Source organism: Schistocerca serialis, chromosome 8 (genome assembly GCF_023864345.2).
Source record: "Schistocerca serialis cubense isolate TAMUIC-IGC-003099 chromosome 8, iqSchSeri2.2, whole genome shotgun sequence".
NCBI classification, from domain to species: domain Eukaryota; kingdom Metazoa; phylum Arthropoda; class Insecta; order Orthoptera; family Acrididae; genus Schistocerca; species Schistocerca serialis.
Genome location: NC_064645.1, coordinates 170,029,479 through 170,045,476, shown reverse-complemented (window position 1 = coordinate 170,045,476; position 15,998 = coordinate 170,029,479). Strand labels below are relative to the sequence as shown.

The window sequence follows — 15,998 nt, the reverse complement described above, 5'->3', positions numbered from 1 at the left end:
CAGTGGCCAATAAAGGTAAGAAATAACTCGATAGATTAACTGTCATGGTTTTATTTCATTGTTTCATAGTCATTCAATTTATTTGTATTGGGAAGGGTTAAGTGAAGTTTACATGTCATCAGCTGCTGCTTGAATTGTAGATGTTGGTAGCGGTGCGTCGAATGAAGCGAGGTGAATGGTCTTACGTTTTTCGCTTTGTAAACAACTCCGTGTTGTTGACGTAACAAAACAATTGACGCCACACTGTCACCACAATCAATGTTTTTATTTTTTTTATATTGCTCAGTTAACCACCACTTGACCATCAGTAACAATTGACAACTAGTTTTAATTCCCGGCAGAAACTTGCAATCTTTATTGGCTGCCTGAACGCTATAAAACGAATTGCATGCTGCTTTGTCTCTGTAATGTTGAATTTCTTGCACAGGTGACCAAGATCTTGAACATCACATTGATGTGCCCTCTTTTTTCTTCCTTTGTCCTCCTTTTTGAAGCTGTTTGTCCTCCTTTTTAAACCACCGCATCTGGTTACCCTACACAAAACAAACTTGTGCGGTTGTCAGTGCTCTGTTAGTTTTCAGTGCTCTGTTAGTTTTCAGTGCTCTGTTAGTTTTCAGTGCTCTGTTAGTTTTCAGTGCTCTGTTATATTGTAACTCTATGTACAGGGTGTTTCAAAGATGACCGGTATATTTGAAACGGCAATAAAAACTAAACGAGCAGCGATAGAAATACACCGTTTGTTGCAATATGCTTGGGACAACAGTACATTTTCAGGCAGACAAACTTTCGAAATTACAGTAGTTACAATTTTCAACAACAGATGGCGCTGCGGTCTGGGAAACTCTATAGTACGATATTTTCCACATATCCACCATGCGTAGCAATAATATGGCGTAGTCTCTGAATGAAATTACCCTAAACCTTTGACAACGTGTCTGGCGGAATGGCTTCACATGCAGATGAGATGTACTGCTTCAGCTGTTCAATTGTTTCTGGATTCTGGCGGTACACCTGGTCTTTCAAGTGTCCCCACAGAAAGAAGTCACAGGGGTTCATGTCTGGCGAATAGGGAGGCCAATCCACGCCGCCTCCTGTATGTTTCGGATAGCCCAAAGCAATCACACGATCATCGAAATATTCATTCAGGAAATTAAAGACGTCGGCCGTGCGATGTGGCCGGGCACCATCTTGCATAAACCACGAGGTGTTCGCAGTGTCGTCTAAGGCAGTTTGTACCGCCACAAATTCACGAAGAATGCCCAGATAGTGTGATGCAGTAATCGTTTCGGATCTGAAAAATGGGCCAATGATTCCTTTGGAAGAAATGGCGGCCCAGACCAGTACTTTTTGAGGATGCGGGGACGATGGGACTGCAACATGGGGCTTTTCGGTTCCCCATATGCGTCAGTTCTGTTTATTGACGAAGCCGTCCAGGTAAAAATAAGCTTCGTCAGTAAACCAAATGCTGCCCACATGCATATCGCCGTCATCAATCCTGTGCACTATATCGTTAGCGAATGTCTCTCGTGCAGCAATGGTAGCGGCGCTGAGGGGTTGCCGCGTTTGAATTTTGTATGGATAGAGGTGTAAACTCTGGCGCATGAGACGATACGTGGACGTTGGCGTCATTTGGACCGCAGCTGCAACACGGCGAACGGAAACCCGAGGCCGCTGTTGGATCATCTGCTGCACTAGCTGCGCGTTGCCCTCTGTGGTTGCCGTACGCGGTCGCCCTACCTTTCCAGCACTTTCATCCGTCACGTTCCCAGTCCGTTGAAATTTTTCAAACAGATCCTTTATTGTATCGCTTTTCGGTCCTTCGGTTACATTAAACCTCCGTTGAAAACTTGGTCTTGTTGCAACAACACTGTGTTCTAGGCGGTGGAATTCCAACACCAGAAAAATCCTCTGTTCTAAGGAATAAACCATGTTGTCCACAGCACACTTGCAAGTTGTGAACAGCACACGCTTACAGCAGAAAGACGACGTACAGAATGGCGCACCCACAGACTGCGTTGTCTTCTATATCTTTCACATCACTTGCAGCGCCATCTGTTGTTGAAAATTGTAACTACTGTAATTTCGAAAGTTTGTCCGCCTGAAAATGTACTGTTGTCCCAAGCATATTGCAACAAACGGTGTATTTCTATCGCTGCTCGTTTAGCTTTTATTGCCGTTTCAAATATACCGGTCATTTTTGAAACACCCTGTAAGTTTTCTTAAAAGATTTGCGTGGGCCATGCCTCAAAAGCCTGTGAAGAGCTTCGCCACTGACAAATGTGTGCCGGTCGGCAGGTTCTCGGTGAACCTGGCGTGCGGTTCGGAGCCGACGTCGGACATCGCGCTGCACGTGAACCCGCGCTTCGACGAGCGTCGCTTGGTGCGCAACGTGCGCATGGCCGGCACCTGGGGCGAAGAGGAGTCTTCTGCGTCCTGGCCCTTCCCCATGGGCCGACAGCTCCCCTTCGCGCTGCTCATCTACGCGACGACTGACGTCTACTATGTGAGTTAAATTGCGCCACGGCTGCCACGCTGCTGCTACATGCACTTCTTAGAACTGGCACAGGTTGGGGTCTGCATTAGGGGCGTTGATAATATATCTATGCTTTTTCCAAAAATATCGATGTATAAGGCGACATTTTTTCTCCTGTTAAATCGATATAAAACTGGCGATATCGAATGCTGATATTTTTATTTTATATTTTTTTCGCAATTTTCGGTAAATATTTGAAGTTGTTCTGGAATTGTAGGAGAACATACTTTTACTTTCTTTGTGTGAAGGAGTCCTACAAGTTTTTGAGCTTTAATCGCGTCCAGTCTTTCTCTTTGAATGTGTGAATCACAGTCTAACATAACAGCCGCGACACTCACTGCTGTAAAAGTTGTTACCGTTTGACAAATGGAGCGACACTAGCGCTCCAAGCGGCGAGTAAGGTGAACATCAGATGCGTTGTAAGGATAATGTTTGTTTTGCATCCATTTCCTACGTAATTTACGAAATATTTGAGTTACTTTCTTGGCTCCAACGGTTCGTGTAGTATCAGAAGGCATATATGTTTCTAAAAATGATTCTAAAATAAGACATAACGTTAGCGACAGCCTCGGACTTCGCACAAGTACCGCCCAATCATCCCCCTCCACACCAATCCATATCCTAAGCTCCGCCCATGATGTGCCGCATGTTCCAACATCAAAGTTGTTCGTATCACAGATACGCCAGTCATAACAAGGGAGAAAATCAGTAGTTAGTACGAAATACATTTTTTCCGGTACCATTGTGAAAAGAATTAGAAATATGTTCATTGAATATGCAAGTTGAAAAATCATCAATAAGAAAGAAAAATAAAAATGGTATCCACATTGTCTTTTTTATTTCATGAGCTTTCATCTGCACTATATCAAAAAACCTGATTTTGTTAACTGCTGTGAGCGCAAATTTCCGTCACATCGCGTAGTGTACGAAATTCAGTTGGGAAATATTAATTGGTAGTGAAACTTCCTGGCAGATTAAAACTGTGTGCCCGACCGAGACTCGAACTCGGGACCTTTGCCTTTCGCGGGCAAGTGCTCTACCATCTGAGCTGCCGAAGCACGACTCACGCCCGGTACTCACAGCTTTACTTCTGCCAGTATCTCGTCTCCTACCTTCCAAACTTTACACAGTTTCAATCTGCCAGGAAGTTTCATATCAGCGCACACTCCGCTGCAGAGTGAAAATCTCATTCTGGGATTAATTGGTAGTATCGGTAAGGATGCTGTCCATTATCTCGATTGTCTAAAGTCAATGTTGTGCATGAACAAGGCAAAGTCGATGTCTTGGTTTGTTTCTGATTACCTCAATAAGACTAAACAATATAAGAGTGGGATAATGTAGAAATGCGTAATGCAAGCAGTCAGATATTTATACGGTGACATTCTTCATTAATATTTGCCTTTGTAATGGGTGAATTTTTACTTGTGAACTCTTATGACTGCTTGCTTATAGCAGACAAGAAATTACTTTGAGTTCTTCTTCAGTGTTTGAGAGCTTTAGAGCCGCCTATTGTTAAACATATGTACATAATTTCGTCAGTGTCATTCCAACACATCTTATCGTACTTTAATGTCTGTTAGGTATCAGTTTTGACAGCAGTTGGCCACAACAGTCAAGATTAGGTACCTTGTGTATGATAACTTTATTGAGAGTGCATATCTATGTTTCATTTTGATAGTATTACAGCTAAGAGGTACTAACAGCACAACACTGCTAGTATGAACAACCGCGGTAAAACTAAAAACGACGAACAAAAACACGACAGCGACGAGGACTACCAAAGATCATATTGATGCGTTCTTGGTTGGCGCGGCGGGGGGGTAGGTGTGGAGGGGGGGTAAATGGGCGGGGATTGTGCAAATGCCCGGGGCTTAAATGGGCGGGGATTGTGCAAATGTCCGGGGCTGTCTCTAACGTTTCCTAAAATAAGCGCAAGTATAGACAAAAACTAGGAATCGAGTGGCAAGCTACAACACATTCGTGAAGAAACACTTGTGATGGTGGATAAAATTGCAGCTTTCGTCGTTGATATCCAAATAATATAAACACACAGATTCACACGTAAGAAGCACAGACATGTACCTCTACATGCAAAAGCGATCGACAGCTCATTTATCGTTAGGTACGCCTTCTGTGTTTGACATTGTCGCCTGTTGCCACAAGTACGACCTTAATCTTTATATTATTCTCAGTGGGACAAGCAACTGCCAAATAGTGGGTGAAATATGTTGAAAACATTATAATGAGCTGATCACATTACTTTTTTAACCAAAACCAAATATTTGAATAATTTTCAAACAATCTGTCAGTGAACAAGGTGCTAACAAAATGTCATTACACGAAGGAAGCAAGGAAAATTGACTAACAACAGAAGTGCATGAAATACATACCAAACATTACGCTTTTGTAAGACACGAAGAACTGCACTTAATCTAACCACTTCATCGTCAAAGCAGGTCTGTGTTGACAATTCACACGAAGCTGGTACTGATACATGGAGCGCTGAACTGGCTGCTTCTGTGTCATATGACTGTTTTACAGCTTTAGATGGATTGTCGAAGCTTTGTGGCAGTTTCCTCTTCCTCGTCAGTTGAGGTGGCTCAGTTAGGATGTCAAACAGTGTGGATACTGCATTCCACACGAGTTTATTATTGTCTGCGTTCATGAACTGGTTTTGTTCGAAATGTAGCGAACAAAGCCTGATATTATTATACAGGTAAACTGGGTCTTTTTTTCATAAGGCCTTCTCGTCTGCTATCAACTAGGCATTTTCTGTTCCTAAAACGAAACATTAATCATTTACACACAAGTAGTTTGCAAGTGAATCCTGACGATACAGTTTAGTAACATGATGGTATATACCTATCAGGATCCTTAGGAAGCCTAAAAAAGACAGCTGTGGTGTGTTGTTGCTGCAAATTTATTGCGCTACAAACGCTCCCGCTTGTAAAAACCATTGTAGAAATCAAAACAAACAACCACTGTTCGCTTTCCAGATCGCGCCGAACCCACTGTTTAAATTACTGGCCGCTTGGGGCGTTGCTGGCGCTGTAGGCAACAAAATCGAGGCGAAGTGTCGCGAGTGTTACGTTAGATTGTGGTGTGAATCAAGTGTAGGTGATACAAAAGTAGTAACTCGATTGTACTGGCAGATGATGCTGTGAACGGAATAACAGGATTTCCGATGTGAAGAAATAGCACACCAGTTGCGTTAAGAAACAATTTTTAACGCAGCCAGTGTGCTTAATCGGCGCTCGGCGGTACCGACAGAAACTGCACCGTTAAACTTCACCACAAAAATTTTTGACACTACGACTATTACACTGGCGTTTGCACAAATGAAAAACAGGGAAGTCTCGATGTGAAGTAGTCCAGAAAAATCCGGTATGTGACGAAACCGAACGACGGACCCAAAATACATAATTTATTGTGCCACTTAAATGGAGTTACCATTGTTACCAAAGTGGTTATCGTCAAGCATGAATGTGCATCGTTTATCTTTCAATTCTTGCTCTACATCTACACCTACATTTATACTCCGCAAGCCACCCAACGGTGTGTGGCGGAGGGCACTTTAGGTGCCACTGTCATTACCTCCCTTTCCTGTTCCAGTCGCGTATGGTTCGCGGGAAGAACAACTGCCGGAAAGCCTCCGTGTGCGCTCGAATCTCTCTAATTTTACATTCGTGATCTCCTCGGGAGGTATAAGTAGGGGGAAGCAATATATTCGATACCTCATCCAGAAACGCACCGTCTCGAAACCTGGACAGCAAGCTACACCGCGCTGCAGAGCGCCTCTCTTGCAGAGTCTGCCACTTGAGTTCGCTAAACATCTCCGTAACTCTATCACGCTTACCAAATAACCCTGTGACGAAACGCGCCGCACTTCTTTGGATCTTCTCTATCTCCTCTGTCAACCCGACCTGGTACGGATCCCATACTGATGAGCAATACTCAAGTACAGCTCGGACGAGTGTTATGTAAGCCACCTCCTTTGTTGATGGACTAAATTTTCTAAGGACTCTCCCAATGAATCTCAACCTGGCACCCGTCTTATGAACAATTAATTTTATATGATCATTCCATTTCAAATCGTTCCGTACGCATACTCCCAGATATTTTCCAGAAGTAACTATCAGTGTTTGTTCTGCTATCATATAATCATGCAATAAAGGACCCTTATTTCTATGTATTCGCAGTACATTACATTTGTCTATGTTAAGGGTCAGTTGCCACTCCCTGCACCTAGTGCCTATCCGCTGCAGATCTTCCTGCATTTCGCTGCAATTTTCTAATGCTGCAATTTCTCTTTATACTACAGCATACCCTCTAAGGTGGGGTATACTGCTAGCTTGTTGATGTACAGAGTACCTAATAATGAATGAATACTTAAATATACAGCTCTAAAACTGGCATATATTTACAGTGTGCAGCCGATACTTTTATAGGCCTGTAGGCCTACGTCGATATTTTCTCCGTCGATCCATCCATACATTTTCCGATGTCGAGAGCCGCTAATGATATTTTTTGAATTACCTATATATCGGATTCCTGATATTTTTAAAAATATCAGCATTTTTAGTCTGCTCATTCTTCGTTATATTGTCTTTGAAAAGCGAGATCTCATCACCAGATGCTCAAATCCACAGACTCCCCACAATATACTAATCTTTTGGATGCCGGTTTTTCCAGAGTTGCCAGTCCACTGAAAAATTGGATTTTAAATTTATAAATACGAGGGGCTTTCTGTGAGAAGTGCAACATTTCCTCGTCCAGTTTCCGTTGAAAAAATACGGAATTTGTTGTGGGACTCGTGGAATATTCCCGCTTCAGCCCATATAGTTCCATAAATTCCGATAGGTAGCGGCCCTATGCAGACCTTCAAAATAGCGTCTATAAAGGCCCCCACACACGCTACTGCATGCTTGACAAGCGTGCTAGCTCAAGCGTGCACGAATTCCTCGCGCCTCCACACGTCTCAAGCACGCACGTACAAGCATCAGTTTGTGTACATTGAAAAATGTCGAGCACAGACGGCGATGCGCTTGCTGTTGCAGCCTTTTTGCTTGTTTTACGGAAAAAACAAGAGGTAACGCGATATGTAGAGTAAAGAGTGGCTTAAAAAACGAAAATCGTATTCTCATACAAATTTACGGAGTGAATTGAAGGTATATCCTCGTGATTGGCATAATTACGTCAGGATGAATGAGGAAACGTATTTGAATCTTTTGTCCCTCGTGACGTCTTATAGCTTAACAACAGAGGATTCTAATATGCTACCATTGCAAAGGTCTACTGCAGGAAACATTCCACTTGATGCTAAGCATGTGAGAGAGGAATTTATGAACTGCTTTGTCAATGAAGGACAAGTTCCTTGGTAACATAATTTTGTGCATAAGCGGTAAAGAAAAATGTAAAAGAAAACAATGACTATTGCAGTATAGTATAAACAAATAAAAGCATAGGCGTAGATCTGAATTGTAACAGTGCTACTGTAACTAAATACCACTACCAACCTATCTCACTTACCTCTACTCCTTGTAAATTACTCGAAGAGCATCTTGGTCTCTCCTGTTCATTTAAAAAGCTGAAAAGATCAAAGTACCACAGAACAGGTCTGTAAACTTGGTCTGCTGCAGCCCCTGATTTGCAAGTGCTGTCACATTTCCTTTGTTTTCGTCTGTAATTCGTTCGTTATGTAATAATTTTCGTAATAACAGTATTTTTAGTTGCTGATGGCTATTTCTTTGTACTTAGTGAGAAGCACCTCATATGCCGCGTCTCTTTTCATTTTATCGTAATACTTTTTTATTTTTAATATTCCATAAACATGTGTGTCTTTTGTAGCACGTAATAAATTCCTCCAACACTTCCCGGTCCGACATCAGAACGAAGAAGGAAGCGACACAAAATCTAAATAAACGAGCTGTCTCCACAGTCTGTGTCCGAATGACAGATGGCTGCTTGTTCAAGCCGCCCTACTCTAGGCGCACACGAGCAAGCATGGACACGCTTGGAGACTTGCACAAGGACGCATAATCGAAATTCGGTCAAGCGTCAAGCTGCTTGTGCAAGCCTGATGCTTGCGCTAATTTACCCTACACACGGTCAAGCACACTTGCGCAAGCGTGATTGTCAAACATGCAGTAACGTGTGTGGGGGCCTTAACGGAGCATAGTGCTGTCGTGGAGTTTCCTGTGGCGGAAAAGCAGAGCATCGCAGATATTCATCAGCGCTTGCAGAGTGTCTGTAGAAACCTGGCATTGAACAAAAGCACGGTGAGTCGTTGGGCGGGGTGTTTGTCATCATTGCAACAAGGTCCATCAAACCTGTCCGATCCCCCGCGTGGCAGCCGTGTGTACACAGCTGTGACGGCTGCAATGCTGGAACATGCATACACTCTCTCTTGAGATGATCAGTGGATCACAGGCAAATACCTCGGTGTTCAACTGGACGTTTCTGGTGGTAGTGGTAACACATTCGTCCGGCAGTTGGAGTACTCAGAGGTGAGTGCCTGCTGGGTTTCTTGCGCCACTTAACAGGAGACCATAAAGAGCAATTAAGGATCACCTGTGTGAAACGTCATGCGCATTATCAGGACGATTGTGACAATTTTTTGTCGATCATCACAGGCGGAAAAATAAGGGTTCATCACTTAGAACTGGAAAAAAAACAACAATGCATGGAATGGCATCACACTGCCTCTCTTCCGAAGAAAAAGTTCAAAGTAGCGCCCTCAGCCGGTGAAGCCATGGCGATAGTCTACTGAGGCAATTAAGGAGGTATTCTGTTTGATGTCCTCCCTTGTGGTGCAGCAATCAACACGAAAGTGTATTGTGCTACCCTCAGGAAATAGAAGAAAGTACTTCAGCGAGTTCGTTACCACAAAATGCAAACAGATACGTCTCCTTCTCCATGATAGCGCAAGTCTGTGCAACTGTGAGCAGCTCATGAAACTTTATTGGGCTGTTCTTCCTCATCCACCCTGCAGCTCGGACCCCGCACATTCTGGCTTCCATCTGTTTGACGTAATGAAGAATGGACTCCATTGGAAGCAGCACGTGGATGATGGGGAGGTCATTGATGCAGAAGGACATTGGCTCTGATCTCGACCAGTAGAGTGGTACCATGAAGACATACAGGTTGTCCCAGTAACGAGGCATAAGGCCGTCACATTGAATGGAGATTATGAAAAATAGGGTTTTGTAACCAAAAGAGTGGGGAATAACTTGGTGCAGTGGAATCCCGAAAAAAGGAAAAAAAAACGACTTCTTTCAGAAGAAAAGTGTTGCGTTACATACTGAACATGCAGGCGGGATGAGGTTCTCCTCACTCGCCTCCGCATCGGGCACAGTCCCTTCACACATGGTTTTTTACTCCGGCGGGAAGATCCCCCAATCTGCAGTGCTTGTGGCGTCCAGATTACTGTCCGCCACATTTTACGTGACTCTTTTATTCTCTGACCAGAGGGCGGTGGTTTCTTTGCCACCGGATTTGCCCTCTATTTTGCAAGACGACGCAACGTCTGTGGTTAAGGTTTTACGGTTTTGTGTCCTGTCCAATTTGTTGCCTCGGATTTTAGGGAGAGGGTTTTAATGTGCTGCTAGATGACTGGCTCACCCAGATTTTAGGTAAGAGGTCCGCCAGTCACGAATACCTCCTTGTTTCCCTTCGGTTTCTGTCCTCCTTCCTTGTGTTTCCTTTCCTTTTTTAGTGCATTCCTTCTCCTCTTGTTTTGCCTCTGTATGTGAGGATTTGGAACTGCGTCAGGTCTGTGTCTTTTAGCTGCTCCCCTTGTTTGCTGGCCGTCTTAGTCCCTTCACTGCATGTGTTCCTGTTTTTATGCGTTTGGGCGCTGATGACCCCGCTGTTTAGCGCCTGTAACCTCAAACACACACACACACACACACACACACACACACACACACACACACTAAACACTCCTGGTATTATGGTTATTATTGACAGTACCTCATAACTAATTTGCGTAGTATAAAGCCTCTACCAGGTCCATTCACCATTCGAAACAACCGGAGCAGCCTGTTTATTCTCAATTCTTTCTGAAAGCAAATGAACCAAACTTCAAAATGTAATTGGAAGAAATGATGAGTGGAGTTTTGATGATGACAATGATACCGATCCAGATTACGTGATAGAAAGTGGTGATGATACAAATTCAAAACAGAAGGGGACGATGATGATGATGACGACGACGATGGAATCTAAGACCTACAAACAGTTTAAGACGATCTAAATAAAAGAGTCATATAGCTATGAACCCTTCTTTCACGGTTGGGGAAACTGCTTCAGATGGAGAAAAGCACAACCACCAACTTGGTGTTGCAAGTTCGTGGTCTGCTACTTAGAGTAATGGTTTTGCCAAGAACCCAGATACTGAAGAAATGCGGATCTCCATTTTGTTCAAGACAATTTTCATGAGATATTCCAGTGGTCAAACAATAAAATTGGTAAAATGAAAGTACACTTGTATCTTTGGTATGTAATACTGATGTTCTTGATCTGAAAGTTTTTATAGGCTTCACAGCAATCTCCAAATCTGGCAGCGAATCCATAGGTAGAATTCTCTCTGGTTGGCAACGAAAGTAACATTTTTCGCAATATTATAAGAAAAGGTTTTTGTTCATATGGATGGCTCTTATATTTGAGAACTCAGATTGTGAAACGAGGAAAAAGTAAGATGAGACTTCCACAGTGTCAAACATTCCTAATATATTTATTTGGAACTGTCAGCAGTCTTACACTCCAGGCTATACTATTGTATTGATGAAATGCTTATGCCTTTTCATGGACGATGTGGATTTTGGAGTCATTAACTGCGTTGCTAACAGTAGTAGGGATTGGAGATCTGGCAGAGGCTTGTGATGTTCTTTGGCCCAAAGGTTTGGTTACTCATGAAATTGCGTAGAGAAGTACATTTCAAGCGATGAAGTAATCTCGATAACTGGTGTGTTGAATATCAAAATATCTGGCCTGCATCCAGCACAGACTATAGGGGACAATCTGACAAGTAACACCGTTGCATAAATTAGAAAATGACTCCTAACATCTGAACATGATAATGTATTAGCCTTAGCACCATTGTTCTACTAAAGATTTAAGATGCTTCAGCATGTTTGAAGGCAGTCAAAGGCATGAAGGATCTACTATCAGCTGTTGAATGGACCATCAGCTGTTGAAAGGACCATCAGTGAGGATGGGAAACACACTGATACGTTACAGAATAATGGAGAAAACAAATTTGATTTATTTTGTGAAAATTATAGAATAGCACAATAAAATATTACTTTGCACTCTGGAATAGGAATGGATCTACTATTGCAGGTCAGTTATTATCAGAAAGATCACCTTATAGGTCTTAAAAAGGATCTGTTAGAAGTGTGGCATCACATCATCGGTACTACCTATCCAAAGGAAAAAAGAAAAAGGAAAAAAAAGTACTTAAAAATTTGGCTACAGACTTCTGAAAGAGTGTTCTTGGAATCAGGATATACTCCCTGTCATAATGCAATACACTGAAGCTGAAACTTCTATCAAAAATGTTATTTTTACAGTCTTTAGACATGTGGGATATGTAATTATAGGTACTTACCAAACGAAAGCGCTGGCACGTCGATAGACACACAAACAAACACAAACATACACACAAAATTCAAGTTTTCGCAACAAACTGTTGCCTCATCAGGAAAGAGGGAAGGAGAGGGAAAGACGAAAGGATGTGGGTTTTAAGGGAGAGGGTAAGGAGTCATTCCAATCCCGGGAGCGGAAAGACTTACCTTAGGGGGAAAAAAGGACGTGGAATGTTTCCCTCTATTAATTATAGGTACTGCTATATTTATTGTTTAATAAATATAACATTTGAAGAATTTGTATGGTGCTTTTACACCATTCTGTAAAATTATCGTATGTTTAGTAGTCAATGATGAAATTGTATTAATCATCGATGCATCATAAAATGCATTTCATTTTGTTGATATTACACTTTCTTAGTGGTATGTCATTAAACATATTTACAAGATGGCTTGCTTTCTAGATATAAAAGCAGTGACCAACAGTAGTCTCCTGTTATAATGTTGTTCCAATTGCCATATTTGCATCGCTCTAATGTCTTGCTGAAAGTGCTCATATTGTTCCTCACTGAGAACACCCAAATTTCTAGGGACAACAAATCAAGTTGAACTTTCACAGCAGGTTGACCTTACCTGCGTACTGAATAACAACCTACTTGAATGATGCCCAAACCGCCTTGACACACCAGTCATTTACATTTCAGAGTTTGAATTGGCCATCATTTTTTGAATGTCAGATAAAACTAATCTCCCTCTCTCAATTCCACTTCTGGTTCAATTAACCTCACCTTTAGTAGTTGTATAGTGGTAGCATAATATCTGTCAGCAAATTCTTAACTACCCCAAACAGTTGATGACACTTGTGGTATCTGAAATGTTTCGGTAATGTGGTTCAAGCAAAGCATGTGCCCTGTCCCAAGTTTAATCATCTCAAGGTTGACAAATGGCTTGATAGACAATAAACTATTGCACTTCTTCTGACTGTGAAGTTGACTTCTCATGTATATAATATTCCATGATCCTTAGTGCCTCATAATACTCTTTAGAATGTTTAATATGGTTAACTGTTCTTGAAAAAGTAATTTCTGAAGTGTGTCTGCACACTCCTAGCACATTGCTGCAATCACTGAAAGTGTGTTCCTATAGACTTCGGAGTTGAAACAGATTAATTTGATTGATTAAAACACAGTATGGACATTTCAGAGGCTGCTAGATAATGGAGAAAGTGGATATGTGTCATATTGGCAGGAAAAACCAAATTGCTACAGGCATTGATGTCTCTTATAAGTCAATTGAATTCATAATATATGATCTGTTGGCTGTCCACACCTTGTCAAAAAGTGTGGATGTCTTTATACTGGAAACAGTACAAGTGTTTCATACTGTACTATTCAATGGCATTCCTTCAGTGGTTGCTTCAAAGCAACAAAAAAAAGTTGGTCACTGCCTCAGAAGTTTTCCATCTTAAATTTTCAGTGTTTCATTTCATTGTATACTTTTTATTAACCACCTTGAATTTCGTGCAGCTGTTGACAATATAGTGTTATGGCCTGAATCTATATCTGCTCCTGGATATGCTTCACGGATATGCTTTGTAATCAAGGAATTAGTGTCTAAATCTTCATGTAACTGTGATGCAGTCTAGTTGATATCTCCCTATGATGGCTAATCATTTCGAAGTATAGCCTCTAATATTGTGATTTTGGAAGTGTGTTTCCTACAACTGACTGAAATCTATGACATCTCTCTAGAAACCTCCCTCCTCTCTCATGTATTCCTCTCAGGTAATATTCTCCAGTAACCCTGTCTATTCACTTCTCTTTTAATAACTTTCCATTTTCACATGAACACGAAATTTTCATCCTCTTTTTTTCATGTATTTTATGTTCCTTCATGTCCTCATATATCAGTATCTGCATATACTGTGTACCTGCAAACTGCTGTGAAGTTATGGCAGAGGGTGCATAGCACAGCATCACGTGTTAGAATTTATGTTACAGTTGTATATGGAGCATGGGAATAGTAACTGATTAGATGCCTCTGTGTGTGCTGTAATCAGTGCAATCTCATCCTAGATGGATGGTACCTAGTGTCTGGAGAGTATCTGTGGATTCTTCACTTGAGGCTGTTACTTGTGGTGTGAGAATGTAAGGATAAAGCCTCACTAACTTGGTTCCTCAATTCATGAATTCGTACATTGTCTCCCATAATTCTCATAATGGAGGGAACTATTCAGAGATTTGGAATGAATGAAGTCTTACATTATCAACCTGTTGTTTTCATTTGTTACTTCAAACAAAGTATTTACTGTACACAGACCACTTTCAGGTGTCTATATGCTGTCAAAGTCAAGATTAGTTCATATTAACCATTAGAGTTAGGCAGAATTTGCATCCCATATATTCTAACAAATGGTACGAGAGGCTAAAGAGCTGTTATCTTTTTTTCTTTCTTTCTTTTTGAATAACTGGGAATTTTGCTTCTTGTATTGTGACTGTGAATTTCATAATTCATTCTAAATTTACCCTTGGTATTTACTGCAAACATTATTAGTGAGTATAAGTATTAGCACATAACTGTAAAAATACCAAGGGCTATGAAGAGACTTCTCTGACACATTTGATTATGAATTGTACTGAATACCTTTCTTGTATACTTCTGTAAAATAAATAATTCTTTGGCGTAAGCTGCATCACCCTTGTGTTACCATTAGAAACTACTAAGTGAAGGTACACTAGCAGTCTTGTTTGCAAATCAGTGTGTTTTGGCTGACGTACATGCGTGCTCTCTGTTTATCCACGTGCATACCTAGGAACTGAGCACACACAGGATGATTCTCCATGTGTTAGTGATCCCTACTTTGGGTACTTGTAAATCATTTTGATCTTTTTGGAACTGCATAATATGAATCTTTTTAAAATTAAGGGTTAAAGGATTATATTTGTACCATTTTGTAAGCCTATTCCATTATTCTCTTGATTGTGTCTAGTATGGATGTGTTTCTGGCTGTATCATTATACCAGTGTAATGAGCAAATATCACATTTTTGGAGTGTTTTTCAATATCACAGGTATATCATTTATGTAGATCAAGATAAGGAGCAAGCAATGAACCTTACTAGACACTTTTTCTTAATATCATCCTACTCTGAATTTGGTCTCATTTCTGTTGTATCACTTGTTAATTTGACCCTTTGTTTTTAATTTTAATGATAATTCTATCCACATATGGGGTGTACCATACCCTTTTAGTTCCTCTAGTAGAAATTAATTGGCAAGATGACAGAAAATTCCAACAGGGTGGTTTTGAAAACACAGGGGAGGAGGAAGATGGATCTGTAGTTAGAAGTCATTGACTTATTTCCAGTTTCATAAATGGGTGTTACTACTGCAGTCTTTCAGGAAATGCACCTCAACTCATCAGCTGGTTGCAAAGGTGACTCAAGCGTGATGCTACAAAAGTCAGCACAAGATTTTAGTAATTTCATTGAGATACTACCATAGCCCACAGAGCTACTGCTTTTATGTGACATAATGATTTTTGTGATCCTGCTAACTGATATCTGATCTAAATTGATGCTTAAGTAAATCTAAGGGATCACTTTTGATGAGAAATTTTTTGTCCTCATGTTCTCAGCTGCTGTTAGCAAAAGTTCAACAGCTCCAAATATTAACACTGTAACTCTAAATTGTCAGTTTGACAGGAGAACTGAAAGAAATTTACAATGAGCAGTATAAATCAAAATTTATTTCAGTTTTATTGAACCTTCACAGATAAACAGATGAAGGGATTTAAATATCCTATTCTGACATGCTCTATCTGTTTTCAAAAATTGACTTTGTGGACATAACAATGCCTTTCTCTGGAAAAATCTACAG

The 15,998-nt window shown here is 41.1% G+C and overlaps 1 protein-coding gene across 1 annotated transcript in view; it reads left to right on the top strand.

Annotated features, from left to right (window-relative positions):
* Window positions 1-15,998, top strand: part of LOC126416365 (galectin-6-like) — a 483,119-nt gene that overhangs the window by 442,011 nt on the left and 25,110 nt on the right. The window contains exon 4 of the mRNA XM_050084045.1: window positions 2,296-2,503. Within this exon, the coding sequence (XP_049940002.1) occupies window positions 2,296-2,503 (208 nt within the window). The remainder of the gene's footprint in view (window positions 1-2,295; window positions 2,504-15,998) is intronic.